We start from the raw sequence: 23,459 nt of genomic DNA on the forward strand, positions 1-23,459 counted from the left end.
ATCAGAGCTGTTGCCGTAATAATCCTCTAGTCACGGACGTTTAAGTCTAATACCCACTTTCCTTGAATGTTTAAGTTGCAAGTAAATAGTTAATTTGAGTTTACACACATTAGCATTTGTACATGTAATTTACATATCATTTTCAAAACATTTACACTGAAATATCACCCGCATGATTTGACGCATCTGTCACGAGTGTAACAATCGATGGGTTGTTGCCTGCATACAGTCAAAATCCTGGCCAAATCACTCCCAAGCTTTCATAAAAGGTGGTAAAGGTGTAGCCATGCAATTGCTACCTTGTGCCACTGCTGGCAGAAGTGTTTCCACTGAAGGCAGCTCAAGAGAGTCACTCTGAGGGTGTTTTGGTCTACTCTTGCACGCTGGCGGGATATCCTGGAAGAGGTGGGGGTACCCACACTTTACCCTGACAACTGTGGTGTCATCATTGCTACTGCAGAATGGACAGAGGTGGAAGCGTGGAGGGATAAAAATTTTAACTTGCACCATCGTTTCAAATGCCACAACGGGAGATCCCAAGCTTCAGGGAATAGGTTTTACCCTTTTAACTGGCACGAAAACTGACACCTTTATTCAAGGTATCATGTTTGCAATAACCACAACACAAGCAGTCAAAATGCAAACAAAAAAGACAACTCTGATAATAATATGCACTGTCCTTGAATTTGATTGGTCCACACCCGAGACGGCTTTTCTTAGAGCCTAGTCTCCATTGGTGTTGGACCAGAAGATGCCAAAAGGCGTACAACTCAAAAACAGCGCACTATCAGAGTATTGAGGGCTCGGGGTGAGCATTTACATTATGAGACCTCCTTTGCCAGTAACAAGATATAGGAATAGGTTTTACCCTTTTAAAAAGTTACACCCGGCATTGGGTGCCGCTCACAGTCCAAACATAGCACGTGGCTCGATGTTAACTACCCCAGTCGTGGGTTCGATCCCGACCCTGACGTCTGTTGTATATTTCGAGTTTGCATGCTCTCCCCGTGGTTGCATGGATTTTTATCCGTGTCCTCCGGTTTTTCCCTCTACATTTAGAAACGTGTGCTTAGAGTATTTGGCTGCTATAAATTTTGCACGTGGTAAGCCACTTCGTTGAGCTATCATTTGTGGCCAGGTCACTACTGAAAAAGAGCTATACAGCTCATTGAGGGTTAGTTTATTGTTTAGTATAGGGCATTTGTTATGAAACCTTCAAGGCTGTGCATCATCATTCTTTAAAGATAAAACAACAGCTAACATTTAATTGAGTACCAATCAGTACCAATACACGTTGTGAAACGTGTATTGGCACAGATCACAGGGCTGGTGGGTCTATGCTTTGAGGTCTGGAGTTGTACAATTCTGCATAATAGAGCATCAAATTCCAGATCATTAATCGTTTGTTCCCTGCTGATGCATGCTTATCTGCATAACAAGCAGCTAATCTTATTGTCTATGCTGTATGTTTGTTCAGGGATCTCAAACCGATTTTAATGAATGAGAAGTCATTTGAAAGCTCATGAGATGAAGGTTACATATTTTGCTTATCGCCCCTGACAGTGCTTATCCATTCTATGATTTATAATAAACCGGCATACGATTGAAGCCCCGTTTAAAAACTGTACAACGAATAAGAAATGTGTATTGGGGTCAGGGGGTTCTTACAGGGTTCGGGTACGTGGAGGGTGAGGTTCCGAGATAAACTTTTAATTCATATATTTAAAACACCGAGATCATGGTTGGAATTCCCTATTTTTTTAATCATAACCGTTGAATCTCAGCGGGCTTACTTTAAAACAACGTCGTATAATAACGTATTTAATTTCCACATGCACACAGTTATTGATGATGGACCAAGATAGTCTATACCTGACGGTCACATCAGACAAGGAACTCACCCTCTACTGTCACCACCCACATTCATACTTCATTTCTGCATCTACATCACACCTGTCACGGACTCGAATGTAAACCGATACGTATTTTGGTAAGTTGAAATTCGACGTTTTCCTTTTCTCTCTTTTAAAATGTTATGAAAGGGCAAATACCATTTCACACAATGCATACACATCATATTTGTTTTCTAAGAAATACATTCTTCGTGACATATTCAGTCGATTATTTTGTTGTGCTTGCATAACAATTATAAATATTTTTTTATTTAAAGCTTTCGTGACTGCAGGGATTCATATTCTTGGTTCTTTCGGTAAAGTCACGTAGAAGGGAAACAATAACATAATAAAAATACAAAACAATAAAATTCTCACGACGTTTCGACTGCAACACAAGCAATCATCATCAGGTGTGAAAACCACGGCAATAAAATTTGAAAAAAGTGGCTCTTAAGGCTAATGGTTACTCCGACTACACAATCCGCAAAGCTATCACTCCAACCATGAAAAAAGACCCTCTTGAGGAGACTTTCAAAACCATCACTTTACCCTACATTGCGGGGATCACAAAAAAGATCTCCAAAATCTTGAATAAACACAAGATCCAGGTCCGATTCAACACATTACATAAAATCCGTGATCTGGTTCCGTCTGTAAAAGATGTGATTCCGGACATACAGTACCCTGGCGTCTACAAAATAAGTTGCCTCTGTGGTAGTAGTTACATTGGAGAAATCAAACGACATGTCTCGGACCGCATTCGTAAACACAAAGCAGACCTAAAACACGGTAGGACCAACACCTCGGCCGTGGCACATCACTGTTATAATTCAGTAGGCTCACATGACATTGACTTCTCGAAGACAGAGGTTCTTTGCAAGCCATCTGGCTACCATGAGAGATTCGTTCATGAGGCCATCCACATATACAAACACAGAGACAATTTCAGCCGAGAAGATGGATTCTGACTTAGCAATCAATGGAAGGATTTGATAAACCATTTTGGGTCTTAATTGATTGTTCACGCTTACGGTGGCTTTCAGACCGCATTCATTATTTTCGTCTCCCCCCTCCTCTTATGAAAGATGCATCGATTATTCAATAAATATCTGTGCTCCTCATCCAGCAAGTTGAGTTGTATTATTGGCCACAGTTAACATGAGTGGTGAGTGACAGCTTAACCAGCTTCACACCTCCCCCTCTACCCCAACTCACCACCGAGCTGAATGATGGGAGGCCTTCATCCAGCAGTGGATTGCCAGAGTTCTGAAAAATAGAATTACTGAGTAACGTCAAAATGATGGCAATGGGCATTGGAATCACATCGTGCTCTTAATTATCACTGCGCTTGTCAGTAATTGGACTTTCAAAAACCAAGTGCTATAACGACTTTACGTAAAGCAACCGCCATATCACAATTTTTCGCCGTACAAACTATAGCTCCCCCTGCGTGCTGCAGGGTCTCTGTATGTGCAACATTGGAGATGAATAGCAATGATATCCAACCGAAAACAAGAATTACGCTCACACAGAACAATTCTGCGGGAACCAAAAATGGCCAATTACTTGCAGTGCTCTTAATTGTCGGAGGGATAATTCCAAGCAGGGCAAAAAAAAGGGGAGGAAGAAAAAAACATTTCCTGCGGGCAATTTGTAGCTGTGTTCTGCACGTGTACGAGCTGGAAAGCCGGCTGCTACCGCGATTGGCCCTTAATCGGAGAGAACAAAATGCTTGATCCACCACCAAAACACAGAGAGAGAGGAGGGCCTTTCTATTCAAGGACACGGCAGCGTAATGGCTGCCAATAGATTACCCCCAGAGTGCGAATTTCAGCTTTGTGGCAGGTGTTGCTTTGTTCAGCGAGGCATTTAATTGTATTATTTACCACCCACTGCATCTCCGCTCATGTGTGAGCACCGATGACCAGTTTTTCTTCTTGTTTTTTTGTTGTTGTCTTTGGGGTGGGGGCGGAGAGGAGTGGTTGATGTGAGGATTGTATTTAAATGTGTAACGCTTGCATCGGTTGTTCGGCGTTGCATTACTGGCTTTTTTAACATACATATACCTATTCGTACGGTGAAACAACAGTGTATCACAACTGACATTGTTTCACTTATGTAGTATTTATACGCATTTTTGTGGACATTAAAACCTTCTTATCTATACAAAAAGTTCAATGTTGACTGCAGTTATATGCTTTTAATTGATATCCCCGTAATGCTTTTAATTTGAAAAAAGACATTGAAATTCAAATTAGTAAGTAGGATTGGACAGGGAACGTCACTCATAGGGATGATGGCCGATGGTCAAGACAAATAACAGAGTGGCAATCAAGGAATGAATGCATGCATCTGAGAAGTCGTCCACTGAAGAGAATGATGAATCAGCTCGTGTGCAGACACTAGGTGGACTATTACTAAAAACGAAACTATCATTTTTTATCTTACCAGGTAAGGCCCACTGAGCTATATAGCTCTTTTTGAGAAGCGACCTGGCGACAAATGATAGCTCGACGAAGTTGCTTATCACGTGGACCTTTATAGCAGCCAGACACGACCATGGGGAGAACACGCAAACTCCAAATATACAGGCGTCAGGGTCGGGATTAAACCCACGACCTCCTGCACACCAGGCGAGGTAGTTAACATCTTGCCACCACAGGATCGTGGGACGTAGCGACGGCTTGGGGAGACCTTCATTTAGTTGTGTATTGATCATGGCCAGTGATGATCATGATGATGAGTATATATAGCCTCTTCAATCGATGAGAGAGACTATCAACACAAAATGTATGGTGCAAGAGAAACCGCAGGATATGAAGGGATGAGTGTGGATACAGAGGAATAGTTGTGACATTGACGCTCACAGAATACGCGGAGGTGCGCTCTTGGCAGTCGCCCAGGGGTTAATAAATGGCTCCGTTTGAGCATACGCCTGCTGCCAAACATCACGTGACGCTCAGCTTGTGACCATCAGTGGTGTGTTTACAAAATGTAAACATTTTGTTTACATTTTGTAAACACACTCTCAATGTATTCTAGATTTGAAGCTTTCGTGACTGCAAGGATTTATACTCTGTTTTTTTCGGTAAAGTCACGTAGGTAAAAAATGTTAGTTGTTTTCATTTATTTTTTTACCTACGTGACTTTACCGAAAAAAACAAAGAGTATACTGTCAATGTACTTGTTGATGTATGGTAGCATACATCAACAAGTACATTGATTCACTCCGCTCGCAATTCGATTAAGAGTCATGGCCCGGGGTCACGATTCGTTCCAGGAATTGATTTTTGATTCTCATTTGCAGTTTGATTCTACTGCCTCTAGTTGGCTGTAGGATTCACATAAAATCATGATTAATCCTTACACACACGATCGGGACATTTTGTATCATAGACATAAGAATCAGTTTTAAATCAATGCATTGTCACATACCTGGAGTCATTTGCATACAACTTCATTTCCTTAGCGCCTATTTATATCGATCTCAATTAAGGGACATTTTCACTTGAGGTGTTTGCATATGTATTTTATGAACACATAAATAATGCGTTTGTAAAAAAATATAAAACACTGGCAGGAAAACTATTTCTGGGAAGAAAATTCGGAGCTTATTTGCATTGCTAAAAAACATTGCAGTAGCATGTGCTGCTTTGGGAGAGATGGATTGTCCTTGTCTCATTCTCTATCGCGCGCTTTCCATATGTATATGTAAAACAGGATGGGCCATAGCGATATCTCTCTGTGGGCAGAAACTGGCATATCTTTGTGATATACAGTGTGCAAATGAAAGAATATTGTGTAAGCAAAACACCTTATCTAAGCAGTCAACGCAGGCAGGGCGCATTGAATTGGGGTGTGGGGAGGAACGTGCAGGGTATGCCGTGTGGAATGGGGGAAAGTGGGGGGGGGGACACCCCTATAAGAAGTGGTACATCCCACGGCTAATTGTCTGCATGGGTGGTCCCATAAAGTCAGATGCTTGACTTAACTATGGAACAGTCCTCATGTTTGCAGGTGTTCTTTGAAATCTGATTTATTGACATTAATTATGTTAATGTTTGTACGCCTATTATTTAAAATGATACATTTATTTATATTTTTGAAATCATATATCTTATATAGTTATTGCTATGCGTTTCTTGATGTTGAATGTGAAATATAAACAGCATTAAATGATCCTTATGGCGGTACCCCAAGGTAATAAATAATACAAAATGATCGAGGCAATTAAATATTTTATTTCTGCGACACTATTTTTTGCAGGGGTGTACTTCACTCCGTGACTGGGGTACCAATCAATCCGAAATCGGTGCTACTCCGCGATGTCGGAACGCCAAACAGCATAAAAAAATCCGCTATCGAAAATTTCAACTTTGAATAGTGCATCGTGTACAGCTCGTCGAGATGAGTCGATTGCTGCATCAACGACCATCAACAGACTAGAAATGAGTGTGGTACCCCACGGTGCCGCGGGGTACCACACTCAATGCTTATTTGAGCAAGAATTCACTTTGACTGCACTTTCATATTTAATTCTTATTTACACTTCAAGGTGGCATTGCTTTCGTTTGCCGATGTTTGTATATTCTGGAAAAAAATACTCCTTCATCAACATGCAATGCTATGCAGTCATTTCTCTGTTTACAAAACATTGAGTACCTGTGCCACCAAAATAAAATGTAAATACTGCCTTTGTGTCTCAGCCTTCACAATGCACGTCTTCTTTTTTTACCAAGATCTCAATGAGATATCCCCGGCGCCATATACGGTTTCCACCTCAGAATGTTTTATTTTATTTTTTATAACAATACCAGATCAGGCAGATGCGAATGGTAGCCCTAACAGCTAACCGTTTTATTATTATTATATTTAATTAGAGAAGAAAAGAATCGAATAAACATGCTTAAATCAAAGTGTCAAAATTAATACATTACTTGGTGATGCTTCATTGGCAGTGGTACAGATGACACAAGTCAAACTGTCTCCATATTCAAACGCGCATCATCAGGTGGTCTTCAACTCGATCGTATGTATGTATGTTGAACTTCTTTTTCACCGTACGTAGCCAACCATGCTAATTGGAGGTGTGGTGAAGGACAACAAACTAAATACAAAAGCAATTCTAAAAAAAAAAATGTTTTAAATCTCGATTTAAAAGTGCATAGCTTCAGTGGCTTCCTAATATCAGAAGGATAAGTATTCCGGACAGCCGCAGAAGCGCATCTAAAAGCGTGTGATTCAGCCAAAAGCTACTGCTAGGATGACCAGAGTTCGTGTGATGGTTTAAGCTCCTTGACGAGATCAGCAAGGTATTGCGGTTCATTTGTGGCAAGCACTTTGTGTGCAATGAGTGCGACCTTATAATGTATCAATTCGGCAACTGAAAGCTAATGCAGCTCGGCGAGCACTGGACGTACATGGTTGGACGTTGCATTGGGGCCCTAAACCACTGGTGGAAATCCCAGGCACTGGAAATCCCTACTCTTACCCACGCCCACGTCGCCGTCCACTGGCAGAAGTTATTCCTCACTCGCAAATTCCCTTCGGGGCACGGATCGTGGTGCAGAAAGATACTTTTGAGGTGGGCATATGCATCCTATTATCTGCACCTGTTGGTCAAAATAACTTCCCCAGCCACGGTTTTTAACATCAGTGGAACATGATATCAGAACTGATTCTGCCTTCCTAATCCCCTTCACCGAACCGCACTGACCAGTGTGGTGAATTATAGTAGAATAAAACCTCCATGACTGACACAATGTGGGGTGCCTTAATGCATTTGTGGATTGAGGATGGCTGGAAATATTCATTTTTAATATGTGCCATCATGGGCGAGTAATTGCATGGATGTTGCAGCTCTGGTAGACTGCTACTAGGTGACTTAGCCACGGATAAATGCATATAATAGAATGCATTTGCCTTCTTTCTTGGGTTACTCAAATTATCCGTAAAACAATGCAAATAGACCACTTCTGAATGACATATCCATGGATGAATGGGAATTTTAGAATGCAATTTCTGAAAATTTCTAGATCATGTCTCTTATCCATTAATTATGACTTGTCTGGGTGCTAAAGCTGTAGATAATGTAGATAATTCCCATGGTTGGAAGGCTGTCTATAGCATGACAACTGTTGAAAGGTTTCCCCACAATGTAATAATAATTTGATTAATCCTGGAGGGATGATGGGCCAATTCCTCCCAGGGTTGGATGACACGAATTGGGCAGCTGGAAATTGGCCTTTTAAGCCAGTCGTGGCAGAGTTGGGTCACCACACATATACACATTCGGTCTACCTATTCTCTATTTTCCTAAGTTCTTATAACCTTGTTCAATTTAAGAAACATATGGACTCTTATCTATTGTGGAGGCTTATCATTCCGGACCTGTAGGGCTGAAAATAGAAAAAGGAAAACATCCTTAGCAATACTTACCAACTTATTATAAAGATCATAAATTGCATACAACCCCTCCCCTCTCCCCCTCCTTCCACTGCCCCCCCCTCCCCCGATTTCCTACACCCAAACAGGCTTGTATGTATGTTGAACTTCTTTCACACCGTACGTAGCTAACTGCGCTAATCATTAGCGTGGGGGAAGGACAACAAGCTAAACACAACAAGGCAGTTCTGAAGAAATGAGTTTGAAATCTAGATTTGAACGTGCATAGCCCCACTAATATATGTATCCACCAGCCAACCAATTATTAAGCCTTCAACGGTGCTACTTGTCACTGGGCGCTTGTCGTTTTGGGCCTGCGCTCAGCAACTGTGATAATCGCAGCAAATAAAAATGAAATAAAAATATGCGAGTCAGGCGCTCGTGCCACAGCGCCACCCTGCCCTTTCCCACAACCCACACGAGTCAGGCTGTCAGGCAGCCGCGGTTGGCACGGGGACTGGCATTCGTCTGTTGCAGTGGTGTGGCAGTGGGAGCCCATGTTGCCGGCGCCCCAAGCCCAGGCTTGTTCCCTCTGGGGCACTCAAATGAGTTTCTCACAACACTCACAGTCGGCTTGCTCTCATTTGCCAGGAAGCTTTTCGTGAGATCCTGAGCTCGGCCATGCTCCAGCAAAAAAATTATAAATTCATTTCTCTGTTGATCTCTCACCAACTACGCCCTCATACCCCTGTGCTGCGCCTGTCAAAATATATATTTATATTTAAAGAAATAAAATCTGTGCAATCTTACACCGTGTTCTTTTTGATGCAGACGTTGGAGATTCTATCCCTGATATTCATTTGTTTTTCCTTCTTGCGTTGAGCTTCTGTTTTTATAAATTTAAAACGTTGGTACATCTTTGCCCTTTGGCAACAGAAAGCAGACCTCTTCGACCAGCTGGTGTTGTGTGATGTGCAGTCTGCTTGTGAGCAGCACCTAATCACCTCTTTAAATCTCGCTTTTCAAGTTTCATCCCAAAATATTCATGCGAATTAAAATAAAAATTCTTGACAATCCCTTGTTAAATTCACTGATATTCACTGCTGGACGTAGGCCATGTCATACATACTTCACCATGCTTGTCAGTGCGGGTTGGTGAAGGATGGTGGCCAGAACTAGTTCTGATATCACTCGCCACTGATTTAGCACTTGCCGGGAATCAAACTCAGGTTGCTGGGGTTCATAGGGTCGTGAGCTCGCCACTGCACAATCATTTCCCCATTTTATTCTCATGGGAACTGTAATAAACCACTAATAATTATCAAACTCTCTTGTAATTTCAAGTTTGGCTGCTATACCTGCTGGGCACTTTGCCCATCCTAATAAAAATTTTGAGCCATTATTCATTGCCACGATGACATGAAACCACAGCTGTGTGTCCTTGGAGGCATAATGACAAATGAAGCATTCCATTCTTTGCATCCATTACCAAGATATCATTAGTCTCCATTCGTATTACGAAATCGTATATTTTTTTACAAACATACTATATTCATAAATATGTGACCTGCTACAAGGCAAGGCTTAGGAGTTGAGGCTGAATTAGATTGAACTGATCCACGATTTTTATCCTGAAGTTTAAAGGCATGCATCGCTCATGGTTATATATGTACCATAAGTGATGTTGCAGTAACTAATAGAGGCTGATGGTAGAGCAATGTCACAGTAATTAACGTGTTGCACTATAAACCCAGAGTTGGATTCCCAGCCATGGCTGATATCAGTGGTGAATAATATCCGAACTGGTCTGACCAGCACTGACCAGTGTGGTGAAGTATGGTCAAACAACCCCCAGTGACCGACACGGCGTGGGGAGGCCTTCATCCCGTTGGTGGATTGAGAATGGTTGGAATCTATTTTAATATAGGTGGACGTTTAACTTTGCAATATATTGTTATGGACCAATCACTGGGTTAAAATTTATAAGCGGTAAAATTGGAGTGGCGGCAGACTGAGGGGCAGCCTGCCATTACAGTATTGTATTGCCATACTAAACAAAAAGGCCATTTAGAGCTGAAGGATAATGAATGATTTAATGACTATGCAGTCACAATCACAGTTTTACATGGATTTATGTGTTTGCACGTGAACAGTTGCTCTTTGGAGGTAGCGGAGATGGCAAGAGAGCGAGAGAGGAGGGAGGTCCCTCAGGGCACATACATATGCGTATCAATAGGAACGAGCGCTCTCGCGGGCCTTGCCACATTCCCCAGCGCTCATACGAGAATCATCACAAACTGCGACACGCGTTCGCGTGTGTACAGATCAGAGGCTGCACACGTCGACAGATGCTGTTGATGGCAGACGACTGAAACAGTTAGATTTGGCTCGTCAATCACACACGGTGCAGTTACAAATGAAAAGGAATGCGATGAAAATTAATTATTTTTGATGGGCAGTATTATAATGCGAGATAATAACAATTATTAAAATTGTTAATAATTGTTCCCACGATAGTTGAGCTGTCATTTGATGCGTGATCTAGCTCCTGCGGAGCATTCAACTTCATCGTTCGACTCCCGGTTTAGGTCATCTTAGCCCATCATCCCTCCAGAGTAAATAAAAGGAGTACCGCTTTGTTGGAAGTCACCAGTGGCTGTGCTTATAGATGGACTGGTCCCCACGATATGAATTCTGAATTTTAAGCCCCAGCATTTGCAGGGGATCAATTACCCAGTGGTGTGTGCACTGTGCTAAGATCCCAGTGATCTGAGTGATTTCCAGTGACCACGGCTAACATCTATTGCAAGTGGTATCTGAACCCCCAACCCCCTGCCATTCACCAATCCATGAACTGACCAGCTTGATAACGTGTGGTCCAACAATCCCTGTGAACAAACACGGCATGGGGGGGGGGGCTTCATCCAGCAATGTATTTACACAGGGCTCTATTATTATAGTTTAGGGTTGCTAGAGAATGTGATCAGAGATCAAGTCAGGCGATCCTTTAACCTCTGCGTATATATTTGCTGTTATTTTTGTTGAGATTACTGCCATGCTAACATACAAGGGAGTGCGCTGTGGGGAGATTTCGTTGCCGGTTTATCTGTGGACAATCGCCGCTCTCTCGGTCAGTCTTAGGCACTTTGTTGCCGCATGAGTCTGGCTGCCTGGGATCAGCACGAGGCAGGTTCTGGCTGGCGTGAGCTCATTCTTGCGTGGCTGGAGAGCTGATAGTGCCTTCGCTTGGCTTCGATTTGTGCTTACGTGCAGCCTCCTCGGAGCAGAACGAACGCTAGGCAATCAAAACCCAACCTGATGAAAGTTCCTTTAAAATATATATTTTTGAAAGTGAAATGCAAAGATAAATAATTTAGAAACAGTACGGGTATGCATGCAGGAGCCCAGGTGAATTGTTATGCCCCAGAACCATGAGGGATGGCCACAGGCATAGAGGAGCCTTCATCCAGCAGTGGATTTATATTTCGCTGATAATGACAATGATGATAGATAAATATATAAACAAAAGATACCCAACTTTAAACCCATTGAAATTTCGACAGCAAAATGTATCCCTGCTTTATTTCTTGAGTGATTGTTGTTTTAGTATTGTTGTTTTACCATTGTCATTTATTCTAAGAATTGTAAAATGTCAGACAATATTTGAACCTTATGGTGGGACCCCGGGGTCCCACCAAAATGAATTACGAAGTCAAAATCGTAATTAATTTATTTCTTTTTGGCGACTCCGTCCCACCGCGCACACAAACGCCACGACCCACCTGGCGCGGATCATTCTGTTGTCGTGTCGTCCAAGCGCAGCGAGGACGAATGCACAGAAGAAACAAAACTTTGATTAGCACATCGTGTAGAGCTCGTGGAGAGGAATAGATTGCCGTATCGTTCGCCTTCAACAGACAAAAAATGACGTCACAACGCAGTTTATGCGAGAGCCGGGGGCTTATGGGGCCCCAGGGCCCCGCCATAAGGTTCAGTTGTTTGTGCTTAAACCTGAATCCGGGAAAGCTGGCTATGCTTAATCCCAGGTCTCCCTTTAAAAAAAAAAAACACTCCCGAGATCTCAAAGGACTCTTTTCTGATTGTAAATAAATAAAGGTTGTACGTCTGATATCAATCTAAGCAGAGGTTGCCGATCAATTTATTTCACTTGCTCAGACCTGACTCCGTGGCTCTGAACTGCGGATAACTCCTTGTCTCTCTGCGTCATTGAGCGCTGTGTTCATGTGAAGGGGACCCACTCAATAACCCAGGGCACGCATGAGCTGTTTAAAATATTGGGGCTTGTGAAGTCTCCCGCTGTATGTTGGCACAGGTACGGCACTACTGGCGCAGACAGAAGAGAGAGTTTTTATTTCCGCCGTGTTGATCGCTTTGTCTCTTGGAGAAATCCGAAGCACTCCGAGTACTCTTCAAGTAAACCTCAGGAGAGGCCCGGTCCTCGATTGTACGCAGCACACTCTGCATGGCCGCACACTTTCTGAGCACATCCAACATTTTAAACTCGACTGGTCCCAAAGGTTGGGTGAGGGCCAGTTGATGATTTTCACTTTATTTAGAAAATTATGATAAACAAACGGTTTGTTCATAATGCTTGCTCTTTGTTACGAGCCCGCCCTTAATATAGCGCGATTGTGCTGCGTTGCTCAGAGCAATAGCACTCATCAATAATGGAGCAGCGATGTCCTCCTCTGCTCTGGCATTGTTAGAAATATTAAAAAAAACAATAATAATGAAACATACCGTATTCTTTGCATTTTAAGACGCTCCGGAAAGTAAAACACACCACAATCGTGTATTTGTGTATGTATGTTGAACTTCTTTCGCACCGTACACAGCCAACCATGCGAAAATTATTGACACCGTACCCAATGTCAATAACTTTATGACAATCTGGTCGCCACACACACATGCACACACTCATCGGATTAAATAAGCATCCCCCAACTGCTTTAAAATACACGGGGAGGGCATCACAACCCGAAGAATATAGTTCATGCATATAGCTAACATGTCTATAGCTAACCGGTCAGACGCATACACACACCCTAACACAAGACAAAGAACCCCCGTATATCCTTAACATACTGTTGGGGCAAGTGCTGTAAGCGAGCACCTGTGAAGGCTCGCATGACACACAAAGAGGTGGGTGGCCAGCACCACACTTGACTGCCTTTGTCTTCCCAGCGGCGATGACTTTTACACACCGGACCAAGTATTAGGAGAGGCCCAGGACCGATTCCGATAATCGTCACTGTTGGCCATGAGCAGGAATCGAACTGAGACCGCCGGGGTTCGTTGCGTAGCGTGCTAACCGCTACACCACCGCTCTCCATACCCGAGCACACATACACGCACACACCCCCATGTGCGTGCACATGTACAACATATACATGCACGGACACCCACATGCAAACAAAGAGGGACTGTGGTTGGTCCCAACCAGCTTGCATAACCGGACGGCTCTGGTTGGACCAGTCACCCTTGGCTTGGGCCAACCCAGCCATGCCGTTGAGCTACCAGCAGCCTTCTCCCACAGCGGATTGTTTCGTCTCGTCGTGATGGAGAATATTAAGGGGGAGGGGGGGAAAAGTAAAAACGGAGCCTCCTGACATTCGCGGAATTGATAACTTTCAGACGGGGGAGCAAAACATAAATAAGACATCTGCGCATCATCAGCCCGAGCTTATCTACCCACAGCATTCCTCAGTGACATCCCGCTTCTGAAAGCTTCAGCTGCTCACGCCCCATGTAAGATTCATCCTTGTCACGTATTCATCGGATTCTCTTGTGCGTGTCAGCTCGCTTCATTGCCATCGTATAAAATAATTAAATAAGCCCATTACCGAAAGTTTTAAAGGGACGCTGCCTCGGTGTGTCATGGTTGGCACGCTGCACCTGCAATCTCCCTGCGTGGTAATTAAAACTCAAAGCAATCGGTGTCTTAAATCTGCCTGCCTGCTGTTCATACAGCAGTGTATATATATTTGTTATGTATATATCGTTAGTCGATCAGCAGGTGATGTATGGTGGGGTGAAGTGCGGGTAATCTCCCCTCTACCAAGATGTTTGGCTAGCATGGAAGAGCAGGCCAGAAATAGCCTCCATATGTGCATTACCGGAGGCCTTTTCGCCAGCAGTGGCACGAGTAAGCAGTTGCAGGACTGCGCCTTTCCATCTTGCCTACGAATGGTTAACATCTTTGCTGGCTGGTGATTCAAACGTCGGGTGTCAGGGAGATGGGCAGCGTTTGGCTTCATAACATGGTTACAGAGACTTTCTTTCCCCCTCGTCTCGGTCTCTTAAGCAAGCATTTCATATCGGAAACATTTCAGACATTCTGCGAATGAATGCTTTACGTGGCACTGAATAGAGCGTTTGGCCCACGAAATTTAACCCATAAAAGTGCCGTCGAAGTACATACGTTGTGCCACCTCCTTAAATTTCCTGTCACCTTGTGCTCCGAGTAAACCGAAGTTTGCGTCTTTAAAAAATGCGTCAGAATGCGCTGTGGTTTTAAGGGGCACCACCACATTAAAAGGGTGTGCAGTTTGTGTGTTGTTTTTAATGCAACTGGATTTACGCGCAGGAATTTCTGCAACTCGCTTTTGGTTGTCATCTCAAGTAACCTTTAGAAGTGAAGAAACCGGTTGTATTATGATCGCTAACCACAGTTTACATCCGGTCTGATTTAACAAACCAGAAGATAAAATTAGCAGTTTAAATAGTCACAGTGACGCATCTTCCGAAAATGTTACGCAAATACATTTTCTTAACAGCAGTTGAGTCGCTTATTGGTGATACTGCATTTCCATGATTTCGCACGCACATTACGAAAGTTGTAGTCATTAGTATTAGCATGGCATGACATAATTACCCTCAAAACGGCACCTCATGTGTATTACTAGGATGATTTGGAAAGTTTTGGAAATGCTCAATAACATTGCTAAGTGATATATGGTTACTGTACTTATCGTATATTCAGAAATGTATTTTATGAAGATGAAAAGTGTTGCTAACCAATGTTTGTGAAAGTAATGATTCGCGGAAATGAACCATGTGGAAGTATTGCCACGGTATTACTAAAAGCCTCACAGAACAGTGCAAAGAGAAATATAAATCATGCAAAGCAGGTTGTTAAAATATCACCATGTTCTCTGGCTTATAAGACCCTCTGGAATATAAGACATACCCCAAACTTGTGCTCGGTGTCAATAAAGTTATTAAAGATGTGGTCTCACAAAGACAGATATACACAAAGCTACTGGATTATAAGATGCACCCCCCATTTTTTCGTTAAAATACGTCTTATCGTTCAGAGAATTACATTAACAATACAGGTATGTATGTGTGTTAAACTTCTTTCGTATCGTATGTAGCCAACCATGCTAATCGGAAGTGCGGGGAAGGACAACAAAAGTAATACAAAAAGCATATTTAAATAAATTAGTTTTCAATTGCGAGGTGATGAGTTCTTTATTTATCCAGGAAAGTCTTGACAAATAAAGTCTCAAGGACTCTTTCTTTCATAAGGGGCTTACTCGGGGGGTAATTGGCCAATTCCGTATTGAGTATTTTTGGGCACGGGGAGGAAATTGAGTCAGAAAAAAATATTGGAGGTCCTGCCCTAGTTGCCAACTAATGTAATATTAACACTTGGCCTTGTGGCATTAGCGCTGAGTGGTTGACCCTCTGCCGCTGTGGAGCGAGCTCGTTATAATAATATTACTGCACTTTCTACTCCCACTGGACAGGAGATGATGGGCTTTTGCCACGCGCGGTGAATTAGTAAATTTATTACACGAACCAGTGGCACCAGGTGACCGCGTCGGCTGAAAACCTGGGGCACGAAATCCACCCCGCAGCTTTTGAAGGTTACCGCGGCCGCTGTGCGCCATGCCAGGGTGGCATTGCAATTCATACTTTGGGTGACCCTACGTCCCCGACGGTTTCGCGGAACTACTTAGCAACGCGAATGCCTCTTCGAGTTTCCAGATGTCAAGTTGAGTTTCATTGCCCCGAATAAAAAAGGGGCACGGTCTAAATGTTTATACCTGGCGCAGCACTTGCACTGTACGAGCGCATTCTCATTGACGTTCGTTTTAAAATATATTTTCATGCTTTTCAGTCGGTGAACTTCACATCTATACTTCAGCATTGGCTTTCTTTCACTTGTTGCTATGCAGAATTCCCGTTTGTAATTATGTTGTGATTATTGTTATTTACAGCCCGTGGTCAAATCCACTGCTGGATGAAGTGCTGTCCCCCCACGCCGTGTCAGTCACAGAGGTTGTTTGACCATACTTCACCACGTTGGTCGGTGCTTGTTTGTGAGGGGGTAGGTTCCAGGACTGCAGGGTTCAGATTAATTACTCGCCGTGGACGTTAACCGTGGTCGGGAATCCAACTCGGGTCGCCGGGTTCAAGCTACGCTCGTCAGCTGCAGTCTTTAGTCTTCTTCACATAAAGACATCGTTCTTGGAAGATGTCAGAGGAGCAGCGTATTACTCCGAGCAGTTTCCAATTAAGTGTCACCCACCCAGTCCCAGAGTGTGGTGTAACTATGCCTATTAATGACGCATCTAATACTTCTGCTTATGTTTGATCTAATGAACTATATATAATGATACAATTCTCTTGACTGGAATCCCTTCGGGGCAGGTTAGAACATGCCTGGTTTTGTTGCCATACCAGAGGAATGTTTCCTGTATGTTATGGGAGAGAGCTCGTACGAGAATTGGCCCTTTGGCTGTGTAGAAATAAAGCTTGATAATGATTAACGTGAGCTGTGCCCCCCTCCCCATACCTCTGATAGTTTTACCAAACGCCAACACTCATTTAACTTGTTTCTGTTGGCAACTGGAATAAAAAATGTTGAAAGGCATTTATACAACGACTAATTGCATAACTGCTTGGCTTTTATCGAACTCATATTTGTACGCACGTTTATTTTACCGTGCTTCTGACGCCTCCTGATGTTTTATATCATTTCCGTCGCTATATATGCAAAAATTATGTTTACAGCAGTTTATCATTATTCTTGACAGACAGTGCTGTCCTATGAATAAGCCGATGCCGTCAGTGTTGTCCTATTTAATAATTGCCTCTTAATGCCATCATAACCAAATCACCATCATCATCATCGTCATCGCTTTTGACCATCGTCATCTCATGTCTTATTTCCACGCTCACACTGCCACCAGCATTATTATTATTGTGTGGGGTGAGCCCCAAGGTGCAGCATGTGCGTGTGTGTGGGGAGCGGTTCTTGCAGCAGTGAGCGCACTGCTCGACGAACCCGGCGACACAACTCATTTGTCCGCACGGAGCCTCCCTTAGGTCGTTTCAGCCTCCAGTTAGTCCTTGGTGCGGTGTGTAAACATCACCACTTAGGGAGACAAAGGCGGGCCGGGCGTGGTGCTGGCCACCCACCCCCTCGTGTGCTGTGTTGGCCCTCATAGGCACTCGCGAAGAGCTCATACCCCAAAAGTCTATGAAGGCTCTATGGGAGATTTTTGTCCTTGTGATGCGATTGTTGGCAAGCGCATGTCGTATGTGTACGAGCAGACACTAATGACGTTTGTTTTCTGCAAATGACCACAATGGTTATAAATAATTGTACCAGCAAGCTATGGCTGTGAATAATGAGGTGTGTCACTGGCTGAGGAGGAAACAGATTAAAGAAAAACCCACCCGACAAGAATGTACTGCACGCATGAGATGCTGAAGACCAAGTAAAAATCCCTCCATACCGTAGCTGTCGTAAGATAAACACCGGCAAAGTATAACCCACAGGCCAAGCAAGCTCGACCTGACTACAGCTTGGCGTCTCCATGAAACTTTTTCTTTCCCGAAAGCAGCTTTTGTGTAACCTATCTGCCCTTGAGTCATGCGAACATTAGAGTGGTTTTGAAATGAGTTACTCATTTTCTGTTTGCGTGTTTGCATTAATTTGATGTAATTATTGCTGCTCCCCGTACAGAATAAGTAATGTTTTAATCATACATTAAGAATGCTCGACATTCATTAAGGTCTAAGAGGCATGCAGCACAAAATATGGGGCGAATTGGAGTGTTGCAGCAGAATTTTGTAAAAAAAAATTGAATTTGACACCACGAACAAAAATAACGAGGAAAAGAAAATCGACCCTTCGACCTGCAACCAAGAATATTCTGAGGCAGAGGATGTTGAAATTTCACACAGCTCGCAGTAACAGACGATACGCACAGTTAGACAACCATCATTTTCACTTACGCATACCATACAGTAATTTATTTACTTTATTTTTTTATTCAAGAACCCAAAACACAGACATCAAAGAGGGAAATCCAGTGTCACGAGCGCGTCACAAACCCGGAGTGAGATACCCTCCAATGTGGGACCAATTGGAGGCGCTTGTAATTACAATATTTTATTAATGTGAAGGTGACGGGATACAATTGTGGGCTGTGAAGACAGTAGTATATAAGCAGCAATGTAATGTGTATCTGGTCCAGTGTTTGAGAGGAAATATTTATACTTGGACACTCAAAATGAGCATCACGTCTGGTCGAAGGTATTTCATAAATCCATTCACGTTTTGTCAGTGACCCGTGAAAATACTGCAATTTGGCTGATGCACATGAATATTCATAATTTAAACTGGCATATTTGATGGAGTTTTTGCGCGGCGGTTAGCTTTCTCTGGACGATGAACGCAGCAGCTGCATTCGATTCCCAGCCATGGCTAACATCAATGGCGTGTGATATCTGAACCAGTCCTGGGCCTGACTGCTACCCCCACCGTTAATACAAAGACAGAGATCCCCAATAGAGCCGTTTTAGACTGTTGGGGCAAGTGTTATTTGCAAACATCTATGAAGACCGGCACAGCACATGATGGTGGCTGTCCACCAACACCGTTCCCGGCTGCCTTTGTCTCCCTAATAGGGTGTTTACAAATCACACCAAGTACTCATTTGAGGCTGAGTTGACCATATCCGAAACAGTCTTGGTCCAACCCACTCCCCTCTTATCAGCAATCCACAGTGATCACGTTGGTAAAGTGTGGCCACACATCCCCCATGACTGTCACGACACCGCCGGGCTAGGCCTCTATCCAGCGGTGGATTGAGAAAAGGACTGTAAATATTAATTCTCACAAAGTGGAGAGCAGGCTTTTGGATGGGAGGATTATTTTTCAAGAGCGCTCGGCACACACTGTCCTCTGCGAGCACACAGGAGAGAGGCTGTGAGTGTTGTTTGTATTTTACGCAACGCTGGCGTTATGGCGTATTGGGAAGGACCGGTTTGGCCATATCACTCCACGTGATGAAGCTCGCACTGCAGGATTCCGTGCTTACATTGCATGCACACGCGGACTCGGTCTGATGCTCCGATAGCATCGCTGCTTGCTTGTGCTTTTTTTACTTTTCATAAAGTAAACCAAAATATTTTTCCCGCAAAATGTTGTATTGTTTTTAACAAAGGCATTTATATGTCGAAGCGAATGTTTGCGCGAATATTATTTTTTTACATGTGCCCCTTACACGCTGAAAGATGAAATATATGAAAGTAGCTTTTAGAGGTGTATCTTTTGCATCTCAATGTCTCTCGTAAACACTGTCATATATAATGGATCTAAACACGACGAACTTGTATTTGCATCCACCAAACCATGATGTCCCCAAATCCAAAAAATCCACTTCGAATGTGCAGATGTGGGGAAAGAAAAAAACGTTCCACTCTGCGTTTTTTTTCTGGGTAAGGCAAAGTTATGGTCATCACGGGTTAAGTTGTCATTCATGGTCCCCTTTGCATTTGCATCATTTTTGGTTCAATTCCATCTCTCTGTATGGCACTTGAAACAATGGGACAATTTATATTCTTGGTTATTTCGGTAAAGTCACGTAGAAGGGAAACAATAAAATAAAAAATAAAATATGAAACAATAAAAATTCTTCATAATAAAGGTTTTTGGGTTAGATCGCGTCATTTATAAATGTGTCGTAACCCTCCACCACCCGACACGGCCAATCAGCAAAAAAGTGTCACGTTGACAAAAGACAAATAAGTCACTACTTTAGCCCACCGGTGTGTTGAAGAGTGAATCCACAACATTTACAGTTTGAGTACGACGTTTCGCTGGTAATTACATCCAGCGAATTGCCCGATGATGCTGGATGTATTTACCAGCGAAACGTCGTACTCAAACTGTAAATGTTGTGGATTCACTCTTCAACACACCGGTGGGCTAAAGTAGTGAATTATTTGTCTTTTGTCAACGTGACAATTTTTTGCTGATTGGCCGTGTCGGGTGGTGGAGGGTTACGACACATTTATAAATAACGCGATCTAACCCAAAAATCTTTATTATGAAGAATATTGGTCGCGGAAGCCTAAGTGTTAAACCAAATAAAAATTCTCACGACGTTTCGACCACAGCAAGAACATTTTCTTGCCACAGCAAGAACATTTTCTTGCTGTGGTTTTCACACCTGATGATGATTGCTTGTGTTGCAGTCGAAAGGTCGTGAGAATTTTATTGTTTTATATTTTATTTTTATTTTTTATTTTATTGTTTCCCTTCTATGTGACTTTACCAAAAGAACCAAGAATAGGAATCCCTGCAGTCAAAGCTTTAAATCAGAATGGGACAATTTGTGAATTTCCCCTGCTTGCTTCTGCTCACCCAGCAGTATAAATGGCCACTCTGCAGTGAATCAATGGGCAAGCCGCATGGCAGTTGGACAAAGCGTGCCTCTAATACCATCTCTACCCAGGACGTCCATCCCGCATGGAAGAGTAAGACCCCGGCTCCGTCCAAAGCGGTCCGTCGGCACCACAGAGGCCCTCCCCGCCAGCTCCGTTTTAAACCGTGCCTTGACGTCGCAATGCCGGGTCGGGGGGTCCTCGCTCGAGCGCGTGTAAGTTTTTTTCTTTGCTCTCGTCTCGCAGAGGGCGTACACGCTGATCCTGGAGGCGTTCGACAAGGACACCCAAGCTGCCGCGGCGGCAGGTGAATGCATGGCGCCAACATCCACCGGCGCGCGCGGTGTCGCTCGCTCTGCATTACCTTGAAATCGCCGCGAAGGAGCGTGCACGCGTTCGGGTCAACATGCCCGCCACGTGGACATTAGCATTCAAATTGCGTTTTTGAATGGACGCGACATCTATTAGAGTAATTTTACATTAACTTGTTGCTAAAACTGGCACCTTGGGCTAAATGGCACTCGGGGGGCCAATGGAGCCTTGAGAAAGCGTGGCAGAGTGTCACCGCACTCTTTGAGCGCTCGATTCACCCGCCAATGGCATGATGTCGTGTGACCGAAACGCTGGGTAGTGCGTCATTAAATATGTAAATAATCAAGCGTGGACAACCGCGTGTAGTCAAAGATCCCCCTCCGTTTAGCAGTAAATTGGCTGTTAGGGCAAGTGCTGTTAGCGAGCACCTATTGAGGCGGGCCCTGCACATGAGCGAGAAACGATAGTGTGGTCAGCACTACAAACTGTTCCCTTTGTCTTCTTTGGTTCTTTCGGTAAAGTCACGTAGAATGATAATAAAATAATAAAATGATAAAATAAAATAACACAATAATATTCTCACGACGTTTCGGCCACAACACAAGCGGCCTTCATCAGGTGAAGGGGGCGAGACTGTCTGTCCTACCAATTTATTATTTTATTATCATTCTACGTGACTTTACCGAAAGAACCAAAGAAGATGAATCATTGCAGTCACGAAAGCTTTAAATCGAAATGTTCCCTTTGTCTCCCGAGTGCCAATGTTCACACACACTCGACCAGATACTCAATTTAAGGCCGAGTCGACTTAGAGGTGATCCAAGCCACATTAAGTTCGGTTGCCATGGGTGTTCTGCATGACAGGGAAGGGTAGCAAGCGTAGCACAGTATTGTAAACCACTATACTGCTGCTGCTCAAACAACATAGCATCGTTTACAATTCGACAAACAACTTTTATTCGGCTATATTTCGAGAAAAACAAAAACAATAATTTGAAGTTGTCTGACGTTCGCAGAGTTAACCGAGGTTTGAGGTGTAAACACATCCGAGTATACAATTGTGGCAAAAACCTACATTCACCAAGTTGTTCCCCACCCCTTGTCGCGACGATGCATTGCCACACACGGGTCTGGCGTGGGCGCTGCACCAGGCGAGGGGTGTTCACTGTTTACTTTCGAGAGTTTCCTTGAGCTGTGGGGGCGGGCGAGCGGGGGGGAGGGTCAAGTGGGGGGGGGGGGGACTCCACTGTCGGTTACGAAACTGCCCTCGGCAGCTCACGACTCCACTGCACCATTGGGGTAACCGACGCCTGATGGTCCCCCTTTGCCCGCAAGCTCTCCAGCTCATGCCCCGCTGCCCCTTAACCCGCTGCAACCTCGCCAGCCTGTCCACTCAACAACTCAACAATGTTTTGTTATTTCCCAGGTACGGCCCACTGAGCTACGTAGCTCTTTTTCAGAAGCGACCTGGCTTCTGAAAAATGGTTGCTCAGCCATGTGGCTTATCATCATCATCATCATGTGGACATTTACAGCGACCAAATACTCTAAATGCCTGATTCTAAATGTGGATGGAAAAACCGGAGGATCTAGAGAACATGCAAACTCCAAATATACAGGTGTCAGGGTCGGGATCGAACCCACGACCTCCTCCATACCAGGCAAGCGAGATAACATCTCGCCACCACGGCGCCTTCACTCTCCGTCCCAACCTCTTTGCTCAATTCCCCTGCCACGAGTGAGCTCTAAAACTCACTCGTGCTGCCCCTTCTCCCACCCCTGACTGCAGCCCAGCCTTGCCAAAGCTGATCTCTCAAGGTGCCACTTTGCCATCAGTCATCAGGCCCTGAGCAAACAACATGTGGCCAAGTCACTCTGTGGCCCCCAAAAAGGGGGGGGGGGTCTTAGATACGCCTGCAGTTTGGCAGCACACTTGAAACAGTGGAGGCCTCGTGGTGAGCTCGTGTGTGGCTACCTATCTACCTACCTCCACGTGCATGTGTGTGCATGCAGTAAGGGCCGGATTAAATGCACCACCAGGAGCATAGTTACGAGAGCAGAGCTGTACAACAATGGATTTTGGTGCACTGGCTTCTGCATCCCATCATGTAGCCCAGCAGCGCATACAACCCTGCTGTGCATGGCAGGTCGACCCCGATT

The 23,459-nt window shown here is 43.9% G+C and overlaps 1 protein-coding gene across 2 annotated transcripts in view; it reads left to right on the forward strand.

Annotated features, from left to right (window-relative positions):
• The window catches only part of LOC116943137 (protein jagged-1b-like), a 126,669-nt gene that overhangs the window by 15,059 nt on the left and 88,151 nt on the right, over positions 1 to 23,459 (forward strand). For both annotated transcript variants that reach the window (XM_032955716.1, XM_032955717.1), the window contains exon 3: positions 21,234 to 21,294. In XM_032955716.1, coding sequence (XP_032811607.1) covers positions 21,234 to 21,294 — 61 coding nt within the window. The remainder of the gene's footprint in view (positions 1 to 21,233; positions 21,295 to 23,459) is intronic.

The sequence above is a fragment of the Petromyzon marinus genome, chromosome 17 (assembly GCF_048934315.1).
Source record: "Petromyzon marinus isolate PM22_M1 ecotype Great Lakes invasive population chromosome 17, UKy_Petmar_22M1.pri1.0, whole genome shotgun sequence".
Lineage (NCBI taxonomy): Eukaryota > Metazoa > Chordata > Hyperoartia > Petromyzontiformes > Petromyzontidae > Petromyzon > Petromyzon marinus.